This window comes from Aulonocara sp. 'chitande type north' Nkhata Bay, linkage group LG4 (assembly GCF_057382095.1).
Source record: "Aulonocara sp. 'chitande type north' Nkhata Bay isolate Kocher_YH1m ecotype deep benthic linkage group LG4, A_spYH_male_GT1.1, whole genome shotgun sequence".
Taxonomy (NCBI): domain Eukaryota; kingdom Metazoa; phylum Chordata; class Actinopteri; order Cichliformes; family Cichlidae; genus Aulonocara; species Aulonocara sp. 'chitande type north' Nkhata Bay.
This window is the reverse complement of record NC_141347.1, coordinates 22,165,902-22,186,727: the sequence shown is the minus strand read 5'-3', so window position 1 is coordinate 22,186,727 and position 20,826 is coordinate 22,165,902. Positions and strand designations below refer to the sequence as shown.

At 43.4% G+C, this 20,826-nt stretch overlaps 1 protein-coding gene across 7 annotated transcripts in view; it reads left to right on the top strand.

The window, feature by feature from the left end:
- cep112 (centrosomal protein 112) overlaps positions 1–20,826 on the top strand; it is a 134,684-nt gene that overhangs the window by 65,270 nt on the left and 48,588 nt on the right. For 5 of the 7 annotated variants that reach the window (XM_086289151.1, XM_086289153.1, XM_086289149.1 and 2 more), the window contains 3 exons: positions 4,524–4,631; positions 10,345–10,527; positions 18,377–18,574. In XM_086289151.1, the coding sequence (XP_086145277.1) occupies positions 4,524–4,631; positions 10,345–10,527; positions 18,377–18,574 (489 nt within the window). The remainder of the gene's footprint in view (positions 1–4,523; positions 4,632–10,344; positions 10,528–18,376; positions 18,575–20,826) is intronic. The other 2 variants (XM_086289154.1, XM_086289152.1) reach the window with 1 other exon arrangement.

Below are 20,826 nucleotides of genomic sequence, written 5' to 3'. Positions count from 1 at the left end.
AGCTAACAGAACTGAGCTTTGAAAAACCCTGTTTGTGTGTTACCAAATACCGTTTTAATATTTTTTTAGCCGAGAATGTAGTGGTTTAATCTTCATGTGTCTGGTCGGTTTGTCAAGATACAGCCTCTTTGCAAAAGTGTTTCGATGATTTCGGAGATGTCGTCCCAGTCTCACGGCAAAGCATGGGATAGACCCGCTCGCCTCGCAAGCAATCCCACCGACAAAGCGCAGGCCCCGGTACACAGCTGTAGTAACCCCCGCTGACTTCTTTTACTGAGGTTATATTTATCGGTGTTTTATTTCCTGATGTTCTTATGTGTCCTACGTGTTTCAGTCGCCAATTCTGAATTATAACTAACATTAAAAACATGTTTAAGGAGGAGAGAGCAAATAAATCTGTTTAACATCTGATCTTTGGGTTTTTGTTCAGTAATCAGCGTGACCTGTGTATAAACACATAAAAGAGATAACGTTGGTGTTTCCGTCATGTAGTAACTGCTGGCTTTAACTGTACAAAGGTTGTTCGACACTATGAAACACATACAGACTTCATGATGTTCGGCTAATATTTTTATTGTGAATATTAATCATGCTGACCTCGCTCTGTACACCACGCAGCGAGGTCAGCATATCCACGATATCCTCAGCTCCATGAGTTAACACAAAGTTTCCCAGCTGACTATCTAACTGCCAACTATTCCAGAGACGTGAAAATATACAGCATAAAGAAAAGTGTAAGAGACTCAGCAGCAGATTAGAATAACAGTTTGTGGCGTGAATAAGACACGGCGGGACCACGGAGCAACGTTCAGAGTCATCTTTATTTACATCTCACCACACCACAACACCCCCAAACCCCTCAGTCCCCGTGTTTTTAACTAGGCGGGCGTGATTAAGGATGCCGTGCAGGTGCGTCCGCCCTCCCTGCACGGCACCGCAGACCACGCCCCACCACATACCCCCATCGCCCGATTGAGGCCGGGGAGCCATCCGGCCGAACCTACTCCCCCACCGCCAGTGGGAGAGGGAATCAGCCCGGACAGCTGGCACCCCCAGGCCCCGGCCAAGCGACGGGGAGGTGCGAGTTCAGGCGGCCGCCCGCGAATCCAGCGGCGCAGGCAAAGCTGGTTCGGAAGTCGGACACGTGACAGGTGCACCCGGCGCGGCCGGCACAAGCGTGAGCCCCAGCTCACAGGTGGCTGGGCAGAGGTGTGGCGTGTACAGGCCTCTGGTGGTGGTGAGGCCGTTCTGGCGAGCACGGCGATCTCAAGCGTGGCGCCCGCCTCGCTCGCCAGTTCCACTCGAGCAAGCTCCCCTGGCACTGGGACCTCCAGCTCCTTGCGCGGCCCCTCCGTCACCGCTGTCGCTCCCTGCTGGAGCAGCCCATAGCGCGACTCCTCCGTCACTACTGCTCCCTCCGCCGCCACTCCCGGCTCGAGCAGCCCCTCGTGCAGCTCCTCTTTCTCCAACCGGCGCAGACCCTCGCGCACCTCGTCTGCCGCCTCCGGTTGGAGCGGCTCATCCACCACTCCCGGCAGGAGCAGCCCTTCACCTGGCTGTTCCCCCTCCTCCAGCAGGCGCAGATCCCCGCGCGCCTCGTCTGCCACCTCCGGCTGCTGAGGTGCCTCACGCGGCTCCTCCACCGCTTCACTGTCCTCGGGACACACCTGTGGGGGTGGCGCCCAGGCCCAGAGCAGCGCCGCCAGCTCCCCAATCCTTTCCAGGTGCCGCTCGGACTGGTCCTGCAGCTCTTCCTGCTGGCGACGCACCTCCGCCGCCTGCTCCCGCTGGGCGGCCGCCATTTCGGCCACCCTCTGGGCCAGCTCCTCCATTCCCTGGCTCCGATATGGACCCGCCGTGCTGCCTCCTGGGTTTCGGCACCAATGTGGCGTGAATAAGACACGGCGGGACCACGGAGCAACGTTCAGAGTCATCTTTATTTACATCTCACCACACCACAACACCCCCAAACCCCTCAGTCCCCGTGTTTTTAACTAGGCGGGCGTGATTAAGGATGCCGTGCAGGTGCGTCCGCCCTCCCTGCACGGCACCGCAGACCACGCCCCACCACACAGTTATACATTTAATAAATCACCAAATGAATCCAAGAAACGAGCAAACCTGTTCCGACAATTTGAATTTGTATTCCCTCAGCTGCAGACTCGCTGCTGTTTAAATGTTTGAAAAGGAAGATTAGATATAAACAAACGTCAAACATAGACTCAGTCTGCCTTCACATTTGATATGAGGCCAGCACGTATAGTGGCCTCAGCAGGCTATTACTGAAATACACGTGCTATATCATAAACTATGATATAAACAGGGAGGTCCTATTAACATGTTTAGTTTTAAAGGACACCTTCCTGCCTTTAGTCTCATTCATGAGCAGTATTCGTTTTCTTCTAACATCCAGAAGTCTGCACAATGTGTTTCATAGTTTGTAACAAGCCTTTGACAGGTAAACATAACATGACCGAAAAAGCAAAAAAAAAAAAAAAAAAAAAAAAAAAGAGAGAGAGAGAGAGAGAGTGTTGACATAAGAAGAGAAAATGCTCTCAATTATGGAGACAGGCAAATGGTTCATTTATGTTTGATGTGTGTTTATTCCTCCCTAAATATCGTCGGTGAAGTTTGCCATGCACGTCAGATTTTCCTGCGCATTTTTATACCTCTGCCAACAGAGAGAGAGAAAAAAAATCACATTCTAACAGACAGCTGGTGCTTAGAATACAGTTGAATAACTATTAAAAAACAGATGATATTTAGATGATAGTTCAGTCTAACACATGTGCCAGTGGTTCATTAAACGTCTGTGAAACTATGCAGTTATGAAACGTAACTTTAACCTCAGCCAAACCGATTTGCTCAGTTGTAAATAAAACAGCGAAGTAAACGTGACCCGACAGACAGAACCTGAGTGAATGAAGTCCAGCGTTTAACCACTGAGAGCTAAAACTCAGCTGAGGTTTGAAAGCTGTGTGCTGGTGATTGGACATCAGCCGCTGATGAAGCTGTTCGCCTATAAAGTGCTCTGTAAGGAAACAAGCTCCAGCAGCTCTGCGCTCGGGGAAAATACTATATTTACTTATCTTGTGCAGTTAAACTGTGACTATCACCAGGTAACTAGGCGTGTTTCTTGAATTAGCAGCAGGTGTTAAACAGCTGACAGATGAGGAGGAGGATGCATGCAGGTAAACTGAGGGTCTGCTGAGCTGATCGCTGGTTTCGTGAGAAAAATGTCAGCTCGTTCTTTATGTTACAGAAGCACAGAGACACAAGACCAGGCGGAAAGAGACGATCGTTCGGTGAAAATGAGAATCTGCGAATGCAACATGTGGAACACGGAGAGTGGAATATGTAAACAAACCGGTTAATGTAACCCCCTCGGTGCGCTCTGCATGCTAACTGTTAGCAGAGCTAGTGAAATCTCTGAAAACATCTGAGCACTTTTGCAAACATGTTCTATGTTGACAACCTGACCAGACATACCGACATTCGCGGCTAAAACACTGTTAAAAGTGTAGCTGGTGACAGAAAAACGGCCTGTGATTTGATCTGCATTCTGGGATAACTGGCTGCCCCAAGTCTGCACAAGCAATCGATTATCTAGGATCGACCTGTTTTGACTTACTTTGCACGGCAACCAATCAAATGTTAGAGAAGCTGCATGGGCAGCGTTAACCCCGCCCCCTGAGTTTGATGGGTGAGGCTGACAGATAAAATTATTTCATGACGAGAGCCAGGCGTCAGGACTGCCAAAATGAAATAAATAAATATATCATTAAATAATTAATTAAATGTGTCAATAATTAATTAAATGTGTCAATAATTAATTAAAATGTGAAATACATAAATAATTAATTAAATGTGTCAATAATTAATTAATTAAATGTGTCAATAATTAATTAAAATGTGAAATACATAAATAATTAATTAAATGTGTCAATAATTAATTAATTACATGTGTCATAACTATTTATTTAATTAATTAATTCCAATTTTAATTAATTATTGCCACATTTAATTAATTATTTAATGGTGTATTTAATTAATTCATTATGGCAGTCCTGGCGTTCCATATACCGTCACCTGAACAGGAAAATCGGAAAAAGGTAGAGTGTGGGGAAGTAGAGTATAGGGTAAATACTGCGGAATCCCTTTTTCCACGAAAACACAAAGACAAAGGCTTATAAATTTTTATGTGAACTGCTTGCGTAACAGTGCAAATTATTTAGATTTCAGTTTGAGTAGATTTATATATCAGCATCATTCCAGCATCATCACAGGAATTCGTTGTGTTCTTTCTCAGTGGCACTTCATTAATCTCCAATTAAAAGACAAATATTCCCGGAGCCTCACTTTCCTGCAGATCCCAGGTGTTATTCTGGTAGTTTGGTGTATGAGATTTACTGTACTTGCGATTCTGCAGAGATATTTCTAAATATACATATATGTATATGACCAGCCTTATGCTTGTGTACTAATTAATGAACTTATGTGCTGGATTCTTCTGATGCCTTTAGATGGAGAAGGTAGAGGAGGACCTGAAGCGCTCCAGGTCCCTCAGGGAGAAGCAGGCCAAAGAGTTCTCGCAGCAACTCGACGACCTCAGACAGAAGTTCGAGCAGCAGGTCTGCGAGTTTCTAACTCACTGTGCAATTGTTCTTGACTTCTGTGCTCATCTCCGTCATCGCCATCATCGTGTTATCTTCACTCTATTATCAGCGAGCACTCGGTCTATTGGAGACAGCTAACGGGCGACTGACATCCATTTGGAGCAGTCTTGTTATTCCTCCCCATCTGTTCCGTCTGATTAATTTCTCATGATAAGGGGCATGTTTTAGATTAAGCTTAGATTCCGGCTCAATAAATATCTTAAACGTGGCCAATTGAAAAGTAACGCAATCTGCATAGAAGATGTGTAGCTCGCTTATCACCCCATCTCACTCACTCTTCTTCAATTAAGAGTCGAGAAACCATTTTCACAACCCATTTGAAATCTGGCTCGCTGATAGAGACGCAGCAGATTCAATTAAACCGCAGGAGCCGATATTAGTGTTGGCGGCTGATCTTACTGTAGGAGGCAGAGAGCGTCACTTTTATTTCTGTTACTGTAACAAATGTAAACAGTATTTATATACCAAATAAAAAATAAACTATCTAAATTACTCCATACGAGACTTTATGACCATGTGACACTACGCTTGTTTTGGGCGTGGATATTACTAACGGCTGTGACATCTCTTTTTTCCTCATCTATATCCACAACATGATTGCTTTCCAGGCACCAAATAGCACTCAACCTTTGTGTTAATAAGCATGCTTACACTCATTTCCAGGCCAGATGGAGTTTACGTTGCGTGTAATTTGCTGTAGATCGCTGTAAATGGGGGGGATATGAGGCCAGTCTTATATCTAAGGAATGGAGAAACTGTGCTTCATTATCGATTTGCTCCATGGCTGAACAGTTGGGTTTGTAATTAGAATGGCATTTATAAAATAAAATGTTAAAAAATAGCATATTTTAAAACCACTTAAATATAAAGACTACAGTGTGTTGAAATATTTTTCAAAACATCCCCGGAAACTGAAGAAAGGGCCGGGAAATAAAGCGCTTCACTGGCTGCTGCAACGATAAATCGTCATATAAATAGACACTGCTGGTTAAACCATTAAACAGATTGCATTTGCATCTAAAAGACACTGTCATCCCCATGTAACCATCCAGTAAATGCAAAGATTTATCAGTGTTTTGAATGCCAGCTACAGCGTATTGTTCTGAGAAGTCATAACTAACGGGTAAACGATCAAAGGTTTGCAGGAAATATTGAAGTGACGATTATCAGCCACTGCCACGCTGAGTGGGGGTGCAGTTGACAGTTGAAGACAGCCACATAGGGTTAGCGGCACATCAGAAAGGCTTTTGTCTTAAAGATAAAACATACATGAAAACAATGGACCTGTCTCTGTTATGATTTTGATATGAGAGCTGAGATTTGCTACAAAGAGTTTGGAGGGGGGGTGTTTTTACACCTAGGCATGTTATTATTCATGAGCTACTCTGTGACCAGCCGCTTAATGTTAGACATGCGTTATATATTGTTTTGAAGCAACTCCACATTCTTGACTTGTTTCCTTTCTCTCGTGTCTGTGTGAGAGTACATTGTGTTTTCACTCTAGAAAAGCTGGTGTCACAAGATTTCTGGGGTCAAGGTAGTTCATTCAGATGTTCACAAAAGAACACTCCCTCCAGTGCAGCTTCGGGGGGGGATCTGTGTGCGAAGGAGTTGTTTTCCACTTGACCCCCAAGGCAATCAGACATCGTGGTTTCTGACAGAGCTCTTCCTCTTACAGTCTGGGAGACGTATCAAGATTAAACGGCTCATCGCGACCTTGAGAGTTTAAATACACAACCGGCCTCTTTCTTCAGATGTTAGGTTGGAACAATAAATACTAAAGCAGGCTGGTTTATTGTACAAGTCGACCGGTGATATTGGTGTCAGTGAATATGTTGAGATCTATGGGAGAATGTGTAGCTGCAAGAATTTGGTAAAAGTATATCATACAGGAGGGAAAAAAACACTTATCAAAGTTTATTTGGGAGCAAAAATGTTTTTTCTAGCCAGTGATAAAATAATAATAAAAGTATTGCATTAGCTGTTCAGGAATTTCGGTCTTTTATGTAATAAACAGTTCTCCATTTCACAAACTAGGATAATTTTTAATACAAAAATTGTTTTTAAAACTGAAATGAAATGAAAATCCTTTGCGGTCAGTGATTGCCTAAAGTCTTAAACCCATGAACATCACTAACCTCCCTTGCGATCCCCTGATAGGCCTTTACTGCAGCTGTTATTAGATGCTGCTTGTGTGTGGGTCTCTCTACATTCAGTTTCATTTTCAACAACAGAAAAATAGCTCTTTTGGGTTGAGATCAGGTAAATGACTTGGCCATTGAAGAACAGGACCTCTGTGGTTGCTTTTGCAGTATACTTTGGTTCATCATCCATGTCATCTTGCTACTTCTATCAGCAGACATATGACCAATAAACACTAGTGACGTAGTTACACTGCCATACATGAATATGCATGGTTATACTTGGTCATACATGCCTGCTAGTTCTAGCTCGGCCATACATGCCCATGCTACGACACTTCCTCCACCATCTTTGATAGATGATGTGTATGTTTTAGGTCATGAGCTTTTTCTCTTCTTCTACATTTGTTTCTCGTACCTTCATTCTGGTACATGTTGATCTTGCCCAAATTGTATCCATTTTTTTTTTCCCAGAAGTATCCGGAGTCTTACATTTTTTTTCTTGCTAACTCTAATCTAGCCGTCTTGTTCTTGAGTGTAATGAGTGGGTTGCACCTTTTTGTAAGTTCTTGGCTGTAGACTTTGGCAATAATACACATAGCTTTTCAAGTCTGTTCCTGATATGGGTTGACATTGTGAAAGGTTTTTCTTCACCAAAGAGAGAATTCTACAATCATCCACTTTAATTGTCTTCTATGGTCTTTTAATTCTTTTGGTGATGCTGAGCTGGGCAGCGCATTCCTTATTTCTACCTGATTGCTGATTTGGCCACTTCTGCAGTTTTTGCGATCTCTCTGGAGCTTTTCTGGGGGCTTTCAGCCTAACCCTAACCATGACCTTTGTCATTCAGAATCAGTGAACAGCTACCGAATCCAAGTTCAATTCCACCTGCTTGATTTGTCGTATAATAACAAAGGAAAACATATAAAAATGGCTGTGAATGCGATAATTTTGTTGAACTCTTTGATTTAAGTGAAAGTCTGCACTTGAGTCACATCTTAAATGGTCAATTTAAAATCCTCTGTGTGCAGAGGCAAAATTACATGTAGATGTACAAGACGATACGTATATTGAACACATATATCAGCAATAAATAGAGTGGCCAGTTGCAGTACAAACCTGTAGTGAGATTGAAGGTGTCTTTTTTTTTCTGTTCCTCAGTCTCTCTCCACCCGCCTTCATGCACCCCATTCTCCCCTGCTGAGACCAGACAGGCCTTCTGTTCTACTCTGCTTTCCTCCCTCCTCTCCCCTCCGCCTTTCCAAACATTTTCAGATTTCCCTCCCCAGGGTTGAAAGAAGCCTATTACCTCACTGTCCTGCTTGAAGGCATGCAGCTCACACACATACACAACCATGTCAGTCCAGGCTGACGGGAGTCGTGCTGTGCAGTAACACCCGACTCACTCTGTATCTACGGCACCCAGCTGTGCCATACCCGTTTCAGTCTTCCCTCATAAGCACCATGCCGGTCCCTTTAAGAACCACAGCATCCAGCATCCTCTAGTCCACAGTGGCGCTACGTGATGTTACAGCCAGGCTCCTTGCTATGTCTGCTCTCTGTCATCTCCTCTCCGTGCTTTTCTAAAAAGATTTTTCCACCATCTTGCCCAATTCTTTATCCTAATTTCTCCCGAGATCCCCTCTTTCCTCCAAACCTCCCCCCATGGGCCGAGAGTCTGAGCAGAAAGGAACAGTAAGTCAGGACGTCCTCCGCCACTTTCTCTTACCTGCTGGGGAGTTCTTGAAGCAGCTGCGCGCTGCTCAATCCCTCAGCTCTAAAATGTACAGCTGTATGATTCTGACTCTTCGTGTGGGACAATGCATTCTAGCTGTGGATCTGATTTGCATGTGTTATTTTGTTAAATGGGAAAGGAGGTGAAGGCGGTGCAAGTTGTCACTAGAATTTTCTGTAGACATCATCATCGGCAGCATGTGAAACATGTTGCGCTTGTTTCGTGTGGTGTTTGCCTGCCTGCTGTCCTGATCTGTTCTGAAAAATGGCATGTGTGTGAGGTTATCCTGAGGGTGTGTGTAATTGTTTACTTCTGCCATGCCATCAACTAAGCCTCAGAGATAAAATCCATTTTTATTCAGTGATCCTTTGATTGCTATTTGCTGAGGTTGAAGTTGAAGTTCTCCCAAAAGTAGAGGAATACATTCTTGGCTGTCTAAATCAAGTTTCTATTGTGGCCTTCGTCTCAGTGCCAGGGATGGAATCCAGCTTCCTGTAGATAGCCCCTCATTCATCACCTGCTCTGAATAGCAGGCAACGTTGGAAGATATAACCATGGATAGAGCAGGCAGCGGGCACAGAGGCCGTTGATCTCCGCTTCTCTGGCAGGCCAGGTAGGGTGCCGTCATGCACAATGTGCGGGGGATTAGCTTCAAAGCAGGGAGGCAAATGGGCCCCAAGCCCCTGCTGTCCTTTCAGGGCTCCGACTGGGCCTGCACGGTGGGATGGTGTGGGGGTCACTTGTCTCCCCGCCATGGGGGAGTGGGAACGGAACGGAGCCTGGGAAAGGCTTGGGGGCTTGGGGCTGGGAGCTTCACTGGCAAGGCTCACCTCTCAGCAGGTGACTCCGCTTACAGCCAAGATGGAATACAGACTTGGTTCAGCTGACAGGATGATTAAGCCCTGAAAAATTGGGGCTTTGCGTCCCATTAGAAGTGTTTTATTTTGCTCTGCTGTATTATGTGTAGGTGATTGCAGCTCTGCTGAGACTAAAGGCTTTGCTGTGGTGTTTTTAACTGCTAACCACGCCTTCTTATTGAATGGTTGGTGCAGGTTCTTACTACACGCTGACTGCATTAGCAGTATAAACCTCAGTTACATTCTGGTGGCATAGATATTTACATTTTGAGAAAATGGAATTGATTTTCATTAATATGCGCATTTTCTGTCAGTTAAATTCATTCATAGATTATAATACAGTACCAAGAATATTTTAGCACCTTCTCCTTTCACCTCTCTTTCCATTTTTTTTTCTAATTTGGGTTTATAGTAATCATCATAGTCATTGCCTAAGCCGATTTTCACATGCTGTCAGGCGCATAGCATGGGGCATTGGGTAGTTGCTGCAGCCAGATGGCTAACCCCTACCAGCTTGCTTGCATAGCCCAAACTCGCAGCTCTTTTATATGCCGATCCCAGAATAAGGCGAGGGGGACAGATTTGAAGAAAGAGGAGTGGGACGTGGAGGGCCAGTCTGTACAATTGGCAGGAGAGGCGGGAGGGCGGGGGGAGCGAGCCAGATGTAAACACATCACATCATGTCGTCCTCTGACGACGTGAGGAAGCGGCAAAACTTTTCTCGCTTTTTTCCCCCCTCCCCGCACTTTCCTACCAATTTCGCCAAATTTGGCTTGGCACACGCACGGGGGTTCTTGGGTGCAGGAAGAGGGTTTGACGGAATAGGACGAAGAAAGGATGGATGGATCGGTGGATGGACAAGTTGTCATGACGACAGGGTTGCTCTGAGTGTGTGTTGGCTGATGAAGTCTCTCTTTGCCTGCTTGTCCAATCAGATGGCTGAGCAGCGTATGCAGCACGAGCAGGAGAGGACGCGGCTACAGCAGCAGCACAGCGCGGAAAAGGACAGCCTGGTCCAGGAGCACCAGCGGGAGGTGAGCAGCCTGGAGAGGCAGGCCAGGGCCGCCCTACAACAGCACCAGCAGCACACCCAGGAGTGGAGGAAGCGCGATGCCCAGGTAGGGGGTCTCCACTGATCCACGCACTCGCACGCACACACACACGCGCTGACCCGCCGGTCTCCCGTGGACAACCATTTTGTATTTTGCTCATTGACGTTTTCCTGGGGTTTCAAAAGCACAGCAGGTTGAGATACTTTTTTATTTGAAGCAAGACATATATTGACGTGCGGCACGAATAATTTTAGAAACCGTATGTTCAGCGCAAGAACACAGAAGATCGTACATGCTGCCGTTTGAATTAGAAAATCTGTTTTGAAGCAACGTTGCGCGCGACAAAAAAGTTTTTTAGAAATGGAATGAACAAAACGCAGAATGGCACCGTCCCAACTTCAAACGATTTCCCCGTTGTATTTTAACTCACTTTTTATCGCAGCAGGCTTTGTGTAAAGTGTAAAGACCAAAAATCCAAAAGACCCACAGGTATCTATGTAAAGGGGAAGAAATCAACGCTGTTGAGTGCCTAGCTTTTATTCCACAACCATGGTTTGAATTTGTGTTTTAGATAATTGTGGACGCCCTGTAAAGCGCTTTTTAGTCCCACCAAAGTGAATTTTTCTGCCTGCCATTCTCCTTTCACCACAGGTAGCTATCACCCTCCGGAAAACAGCGATTATTCTCTTATTGCAGCATGGTCAGCCACAATGAGTGTATGACATTTTGGGTCTATATTAACGGATATCCCTGACAACTGAGAGACTATGTGGTCACCATTTAACCAAAGCAGCAGGGTTTCATCTCAGACCCCATCACGCACTGTCTTCGCCTCTCTCCAGCCTGGGCAAGACTGGAGCTCTGTGGGGAGCCATTCGACAAACCAGCCCCCAGCTGGGGTTTGTATTTGACTCTTCAAGCTTCTTGATGAAATGAACATTGGCATGTAGAGAATTTTGTATATTGGCAGTTAGCTGACGATGGGAGCCCAGAGAGACTTTTGTTACGTTTGTGGACCGAATTTCCTCACACCGACTCTGGTCACTCATCGCGAATGGCGAGGAAATCAAACCTAGACAATTTTCTGGTTAGTTTTTGTCCTCACACGACAACAATAACTTTAAATGCAATAAGAATGAAATAGTTTATACCTAGTAAAAGCTAATATGCAGCAGTGTTATGCTTTAAGGAGTAATATACACCTGAGCCTCCCCAATTAGACAAATTTGATCAGTTTATCCTGTGTCTACGGTTTGAGTTTTAACATTAAAACTAGATGCAGTGCTCCCACTTAGTTTGAAAATGAATCCATATTTAGGATACGCTCGGATTTGTTTACTATAACTTTTATTTTCTCGACCCCGTATATCTTTTAGCCATATCAGTATACTTCTACAGTAGCCAAGTTATTGCAATATAAACCATCTTCAAGGCTGGAAGCTGTGTCAAAAGACTAACCAAAAAAAACCTGAGATGTTTCTTTAGATGCCGTCACCACAGGACACTTCCACTGATAGCATGTCGCCCTGCTTGTGTCAACATGACGTGCAGTTTGACAAATCTCACAATCTCAGCTAATGTCAGTCACACAATCTCAGCAAAAAAGCAAAAAGCAAACTTCCCCAGTCCTCATTTCATATTCTCAGTTCCTGTTTGCTCCTGCAGCATTTTCAGCAGACATCAGTCGCCTGCCTAATGTCAGATGTTAAAGCGTCAGAAATCAGGATTTTTCACTCAGGCCTCGGAAAGATGGATAACTGATGGTTTGTGAGGGGGGGGTGAGCTGGTTTGACTTCCTGTGTGAGAGCAGATGCACAGATGTGCTGTTTGCTGTTAAAAAAGAGCCACAAGCTGGCAGACTGTCAGCCCATATGTATTAAAAATATGCCTATTATATACATACTTATTATTAAACACAACTGCAGTGCTGTAGCTGTGTTTTTCCACTTAGAGCTCTGCCACACTGATATCACGTGGCTGTTTACATGCGTCTCTTTTAAAAAAAACAATGTGTGAAAGTTGTGATATAAGAATTTAATTTTAAAAAACTTTTTATTTTTGTTGCATGCAGACAGTATGGAGCAATTCCTTGCAGGACATGTTACACCTCATTCTTTTTTTGTGTTGCCGAGCTCCCCCTCAGACAACAGTGGACCATAATATCATCAAGCGACAGTCACAACATCATCATATCATAACAGATAGCTCAAAGGCTTGCTGTGGCAATAGGTCTCAAGCCCCTGTTTTTTTCTGCCTAGCTCTTCTCACTTTCTCTTAGTCTTCCTTGAATCAGTGGAAGGACAGTTGCAGCTAAAAAAAAGTTGGCAAGGACAGAGAACAGCTAATGTCTGTCACACACACTCTCAGGGTGAGTAATGCCCACTCATCCCCTTGATGTGGTGGGACACTAATAAATAGCATTCCTGTCTCTTGGCTTGTGTTTGAGAAGCAGAGCCAGTGAGTCGACTCACACAGGGACACACTGTCCTCATCCCACCAGAGTTTATCATCCAGGAAACTCTGGATTCTTCCACTATGTAGTCGCAAGTCAGCGGCGTTATCGGGGCTACGTTTGCGTAAAGGACGATCATATGCAAGGAGTTATCATTGTTTACACGTTTACATATCAGTCTTTTATAATCACGGGATTTCTAAAGAGAAAATATTGTAAAAGAGAGGGGAAAAAGTAACATGGTTCAATGTTCTCATTACAGAATGAACTAGAGATTTTGAGCTGGTTGAACCATTAAATTGATGAAATGTCTTGCTGGTGAAACATGTTTGCCCATAGCGTGTTTTGTTAGCTGATTAATGCCCCCCAAAGGACGAAGCAGCACAAATAATGATGGCATGGACTTTCTCGCTTCCATTCTGGAGACTCTAGCAGTGTGTGTGTGTTTATATACTTACTAAAACTTACTATTTTGTACCTCTAAACAGTAAAATATCCATAATAAAAGAAAACAAACAAGTATTGGATTTTACCGCAGAACATTTCAGTATGTTGTTGTGTGTGCTATTGTGTGCTATCACATTTGCGATAATTTATTTTTTTATTCATTTCTGTTTATTTTGATTCTTTTTTTTTTCCTGCGAAGCTTTTCAATTGTTAAACATTAGTAAGAGTTTGACTTCAAAAACTAGGGCCAGCATTATAAATTAATTGGAAGTTTGTGTTTGTATGTGTGTTTCTTTTTTTTCTTCTCTGCAAACATCAGGATTGTTTGTTCTATGCAAAACCCCATCGTTCATATTTTTTCCACCTGCCCCTCAAAACTCATTTTATGGGTATTATTTTCCCGAATAATTGTGTTTTTTTTATAAAGGAACGTACCACCATCTGGACTTCAAACAGCATGGGGGAGAGAGCGCGAGTCTTGCGGGGTCTTTCTTCTGGGCCGTAATGGACTAAATAATGATGCTGTCAATTTTTCAAAGCGCTTCATTCCCAAATACGTGATTAAAATGAGTCAAATGAACAGGGTGATGACAGGCTGAGTCAAAGGTAAAAAAATCAAGAGAACAAGAAAGTGCAGTTAGAAGTGTGTGTGTGTGTGTGTGTGTGTGTGTGTGTGTGTGTGTGTGTGTGTGTGTGTGTGTGTGTGTGTGTGTGTGTGGAAGGGGGGTGGGGGGCTCATTTGTTGTTTCAATCCTTCCATGTTGTCATTCAGGAAATGATTGGTCCCCGGGTGTTGTCGGGTAAATCTTTGTTACACGCTGATTTCAGTGGCACGTGAATATCCTCCTGAGTTGAGGTGTCATTGTGTTTGTGTTTTTCTCAACAGATTTCATCACGTTTTCTCACGGGGGAGTATTTATGTTAGAACTCAGCTGATTTTTGTTTTTCACTGGGGAGCTATTGATCATGCCTCAAGTCATCAGCGAATGCTGATGTTCTGTGATGTGTGGAGTGTTACAACATGCTCCCCTTTCAAACCCCAAAGCCATTTATTATGTGCATACATCACATGTTGGATTCCAGCCACACACGTTATCTGCCTGACAACAGCGAATCATTCATTACACAATTCAGCTACACATTTTAATTGCCTATAAGAGTCAAATGTCACACGTCAGTGCATGCGTGTGTCCTACTTGACTTTATACTTTGCAGAGTTATTCTGTTGTTTATAATATTTGTAGGTTAGTTTTTTGGGGGGATTTGCATACAACACTTTTTAGAGTTACGCAAGTCGAAAGATTATGAGCACTCACTGATGAAACAAACAGCTTCAGTTATCCTGTTCAACTACAAAATTCTGAGATACTAAATTAGATGTTAAGTGAACAGTCGGCGCTTCTAACCCAAACCGCCTTGAAGGACGCCATATATTTATGTTCATACCCCGACATGATGCCAGAGTCCAGAATTCTGAGCGATGAACCAAAAGCGTTGTTATAGTCGTGATATATTGTCGAGATCGCTGCATGCATCTTTGGCAAAACTTGTTACCGTCACGCTGAAAGTGAAATTTTCAAAACTTCGTCGAGCTCTGTTTCAGTAAAAATCTCTCGCACTCTGTTTGTGTTTATATGTAAATAATATGCATTATACATTATACATCACATTATGCAACCCTGTCACCTTTATTACCAAAGAATTGCCTTTGAAATTCTGTCAGAAAGCTGTGGATACAGAAATTCATCATAAAAAAGAAACTGTTAACTTAATATTGCATGAATAGAATAAGATAGGATATTGCCAGCTGTATGCGCAGAGATAAATATTTTTGCCTGCAGTCAGAATGTTAAACTATAGACCTCACTTGTAGGATGCGAGTCGAGATGCGGTGCCTCTAAACGGGGTAGTGCTCACATTGTTGACGAGGGCATTAATTAGAAATGCCTCCAGCGTGGTTCTTGTGCTATTCTCGACCTTGCAAGTGGATACTTTCTGAATTCTCAGAGTTCGGAAATCATGAAAACAACTTCCTGCGTTGTTATCACAGCTCACGAGTTCAATCTGCAGGAACATAAAGGTGAATCTGCTAAGAATAATTATAGCTCTGTTACATTTAGGTGTAACTGTAATACATAAAGCTAGTATGTACCAGTATGTACCGGCTGTTATTAGTTACAGCTGTATCTGAAAAGGGTTTTGTCATGGTCCCTTGATAATGGGCAAACAGATTTCTCTCCTCCATCATTTTCTTAGCTCTAATGCTAATTGTGCTACAACAGTATACAGTAACTATAGAGTAGAACTGGTCTAGACCGACTATGTGATTCTGTGATAGCACCATCTGTATCTTTCTGCATTATGTTCTTTAATTTCATATTTTGGTCCATCTAACACACTCTGGCACTGTACCTTTGAGTCCCTATCGTCCTGTGATACCGGCCGACTTAAATGAGGGTCGGGCTCTGGTTACAGTTACAGTCTCATTTCATATTTAACATCTGACATTAAAGTCTCTAAAAGAGCCTAATTGGCATACCAGCGGAGTAATTATGCTAATCTGTTGAGACTCAATTAATGTTAGATATACTGAACTGATTGCACGTTTTTCCTCATTATTTTGTTTTCTGTTTTGTGAAATCGTGATAAAGCATATTCACAGATACCCATCGTTTATTATGCATTTCTTCATTTCATTTTGTTTTCTTCACAGAAGAATCACTGCTCATCCTAGCTGTGCGGGGTTGTCACTGTGCAGTTTAGTGGAGAGTAGGAGAAAAAGCAGTTAGTTGTGGTCTCGTAGAGGATTTTAGAGAATCTTAATACAATCTTTATAAGTGTTGATAAAGTCTTAAGACTGATCCTCACTTGACTGTGATATTTTCCCTTGATTGAACTCTTATTCAGTCCTTAACCACTCTCCCTGAGGTTGTTTTGCCAGTGTTTTGTCATCCTAGCTGACACGGTTTGACCCAGTATTTCATCTGACACTCTTCTATTGTTACCAAGAGCTGCTCCTTCACAGAGCTCCCCATCAGCCTGCTAACACGTGCCCTCTTGAAGCGACTGTGTTCGCTCCCCCCAATGAAAACATGCACTTTTGGCCTCTTAAGTTCCTGAAGTGTCATTGCCAATGTCTCTGTTCTGGTAGATTATGTTCTAACTTATTAAAAGATTTTTTTTTGGAGGACACATTCCCAACATTTGTTAAAGAGAGAATTATACATTAAAGACTCTTGAGGGCTCAGATCTCATAGCTGCTTGCACTTGAAGAAGGCACTAGAGGAGCAGTGAGACTGGTAATATTGAGAGACAGAAGAGTGGGACGCAGAGGAGTGCATGCGTTTGTTTGTTTTACCTCACATTCTCTCTCTCTGAATGCGCTGCATGGCAACCTATGTGTGTGACAGTGTGCCATGTGTGGCTGCTTCTCTGTGTAGGCATGTGTGTGTCTGTATGTGTGCAAATGGATCTGTGTGTGTGTGTGTGCTCGTGCCAATGTAGAAGCGAGTGAAACACAGCCACAACATCTGCCTGTTTTTGTGACACTGCTTTGAAGTCTCCCCAGTGCCCGCTAAAAAAGACTTCAGACGCTTTCTGTCTGATTGCCTTAACGTGGCGTTGTCCTGGGATGCCCAGGCTTTTGAGGAGCGGGAGGGGGCAGGAGCCTGAGCGCACAGTGCAAACCACAGTAAGAGGAGTACCGGTAAAAAGAAAAAAGCCAAGGAGAGTAATGAGGATGTGCAATAGCTGGGGAATACATGCAATACAGGTAGGGAAGTGTGAAACACTGCAATTCATCTTAGATCCACCTACACTTAACTACAATGCGCTTTACTCATTGCTTGTAATTTGTGTAAAATGATTACAATATGCCTGCGAGGTGTTTTATTTTTTTCTGTCCATTGCTGTTTACAGTATTGAATGTATGTGAATACAGCTAACTCAAGTACCTGTAAGGATATAAGGCGCATTTCAATGTAAAGTCCCCCACCCGTATTTCTTGCAGATAGTCTCCATCATCCCAAATATGTGATGTAGGTTTGACAAAACAGTAGACTTATCTTCTCCTTTTGACATCTCCCAAACTCTTGAGATGCAGCTTCACAGCATGTCAGACCAGTCTATTTCTGGTGTTTCATGGGCCGTGGAGGGTTGTACTTATTAGCATTCTTACTATGTAATGTTGACTCTCACTGGCAGTGCTATTAAAACGTTCTTCGGAGCAAAGTCAAGGCTGAGAGAGGTCGAGAGAGGGGTAAGGGCTTCATCGCATGGCGGATGGCTCCGTGCGCCTGGTTCTGCTGAAGGTTTCTTCTTATTAAAAGGGAGTTTTTCCTTCCCCCTTTTGCCAAATCCTTGCTCACAGGATTCCATCGGATTGTTGGGGTTGGAGTTTTCTCTCCATTAATGCAAAGTCAATATAAAGTGCCTTGATGCAGCTGTTGTTGTGAAATAAAATTGAATTGAATTTGACACTGAAGGAGAAAAACACTGACTGGAACAGAATGGAGCACAAAGGGGAACTCACTAAAAACTGCCTCACCAAGACGCACACGCTCTGTTGGAAGATATAAATGACATCAAGCAAAAGTATCAACAGTACAGCCGGTGTTACAAAAGAAACAAACAATAAAACTCAAACACAATTCATTCCCAAAACCAAAAGCAGTCATGAACCCACAAAAATTCTAAACCCTGGGTCTAAGATCCAGGACCATGACAACACAGATGGTAAAAAACCCTCAATATGCAATTCTCAGTAAACAGAAATACAAGAAACCTGTACTTAAAATGTGGACTTTTTATTTTTTTGTTTAGTGTTACAATGGTGGGACACTCATATTGAACATGGCCAAAGCTTCAAATAATGACCTCAGCAAATCTGAAAGTAATCACCTTTGCAAAATGCAGTGTGAGCCTGAGCAGAAGGCCTTCTACACATAGAGGGGAAAAATTACTGGACATTAATTTTAATTTACTTAATTCAGCAGGTTTCTTTTTATCTCTGTCCAGACAATTGCAGATTTGGAGGCCCAGTTGTCAGAGCTACGTGAGGACCTCAAGAAGGCCCATGCCCAGCATAAGCAGCAGCTGGCCGAGATGGCGTTGCTCCAGGAGGAGGAAAAGCAAAGAGCAACCCTGGACAAGCAGGCATCCCTGGACCGGCTCGAGAGAAACCACCAGCAGGAGAAGGATGCTGCACATGAGAAGGTGAGAAAGTATAAGATATGGGTTTTTAACTCTGTTTTGACTGGGTGAATGAATACTGGAATGCCTGGAGTAGTAAAGGTTAAGGAGGTGTGGGGAATCTGCATGTTTTCCAAAAGTCAAAGAAGAAAACAACCTGGGAAAACATTAAAAGCAGCAACAGAACATCTCGAATAATTTAAACAGTGAATTTGAGAAAAAGAGGATGAACTGAAGAGGTTGTATACCTGTATAAAAGAGAGGGGGTTTCATAGAAGCCTTGTGCTTAAAAACAGTACCTGAAGTCAAGAAAGATGGGATGCAGAAGCTTTGTTTTGGAGGCTGAGTGTTAAAAAGAGTGATTCTCATTTTCACATCAGCTGTTAGATCTACTGAACCTGATTTGTTGCTCTAGCAAAGTTTCTGGTGTAACAACGAAGTCTTTAAAATCTTTGGTAGGCACCTCATCTCCTGCTATTAGGAGATTTTATCCAACAACCCTGGGTATTTAGTCTGAACATTGCACGAAGTTGCCCTTTCATAATGGGGGACATTCACTCCAAGCACGTTCTCATTGCTGCAGAGCAGTTTGGTTGAGGTGAGAGTACTGCATGGGCAAAACGCGCAGGAGGCGGGACACGCGGCGTCCACTTGCTTTCTGTGAATTCTCGATCTGTTGTCACAGGCTCACTCGGACATCAGACTTCGAACTAGAAAGCTGGCATGTTAAAAACTGCTCAGTGTCCAGTCCTGACTGCTTACATTTGGTCAGGTAATGTCTAGAACGTTTGTGGCTGCAGCGAGTCTGGGAAACTGTTTTAAATGTCGGAGCATTTGGCTAAGAATACAAATGGGCCAATGTTATCTGACCCTAAGGACAGATTTCCCTGAACTGCTCAATCAAATCAACCGAATATGCCTAAACAAAAAGTTGGGCAATAAGTGCTGTCAAAATCAAAACTATTTGTACTTTTGGGTCTTTGGGGTAACCCACTTATCATCATGGAATATACTGTTTTGAAATGTGCAAGGTCAGTTGTAGAGAGAAAACCGCAGCATTTCAATAGAGCCATTGTTCAGCATTGCTTTTTACTATTCCTAACGCACCAGGAAGTACTTCAATGAAATCTTCCATCGACTATCCATCTTCTTTTCTTGCTTTTGTGCTTTTTTACTTTCTCTCTGTCATATTCGTTCGTTCGCCGCCTTAGAAGCTGGACCCACGGTTGCGAAATCGCTCATAATCTTGTGCTTGCCTAGCAGGAAGCTGACCTAAGGTGGTGTTGATCATAAACTAATCCTTACTGCAGGGCCCATCAAAGAGAGCATTTTTCATTAAACACCATCCCACACCAGCTGTGCAGCATTAGGCCCGGAATGCAGGGACCTCCGAAGCACCCAGGCGGCCATTTTGGCTCCATATGGCGAACAGAATCAGTAATTCTGAAGCGAGAAAGACCCGAGAAAGAGAGTGTGCTTACGACAGCGTAATCTTTATTTGAAGAACTCACGCTATTTACTATCAGTCCCTTTTGGATATGCGAAGGCTGTTTTTCAGCTAAAAGTTGTTTTATCTTTTAGGCCCCGCTTTAATTCCTCTGTGTGTCTTTGGTCTTTTATGTACGCAAGAAAAAAAATGACCCACAGTTGCTGGGCAGTCTGGAGTGGATTCAAAGCTGCGTTGAACTCAGACAGATAACACTATCAGCAATGCGCTAGTTTCACTTTCATGAAGAGATTAATGATTTCTCCATCCTTTTTGTCAGCTCAACGTTGATTCTTCAAAAAAGATTCACCAAAGGTTGAACATCTTACTTTCCTTTTTTTTTTGTACTTTCTTATCTGTCTCCAAGTTTGACTTTGCAGTGGGCAGGGAAAACTTTTACTATTTCTTACACCCTGTTTCTTTTTTTCCCACATGCAATTGAAGTCAGCCAGACCTCAGATCCATATTGACTCGTTCGCCCTGTTTTGTAAGCTGAAAATTTCTCATTCTTTTGATGCAGACAGAAATGCTGTCCTCTGCAGTCCACCATGCTCTTGGAAGCAGAGGCTGAGCAGGCCAGCTTTCCCTCTTTTTTATATATATATATTTATATATTTTTTTAACCCATCTCCCAGATTCTGAAAAAAGAAAAAAAAGAGGCAAGAGAAATCCATTAAATCCATGAATGGATTCTCATCAAAGACACGTGCGTTTAAGGGAGAGACAGAAAGGGAGAGCGATGGATACAGGGGGGGATGTGGGGGAGCGGTGTTTTGGTGGAGGTTCTGGG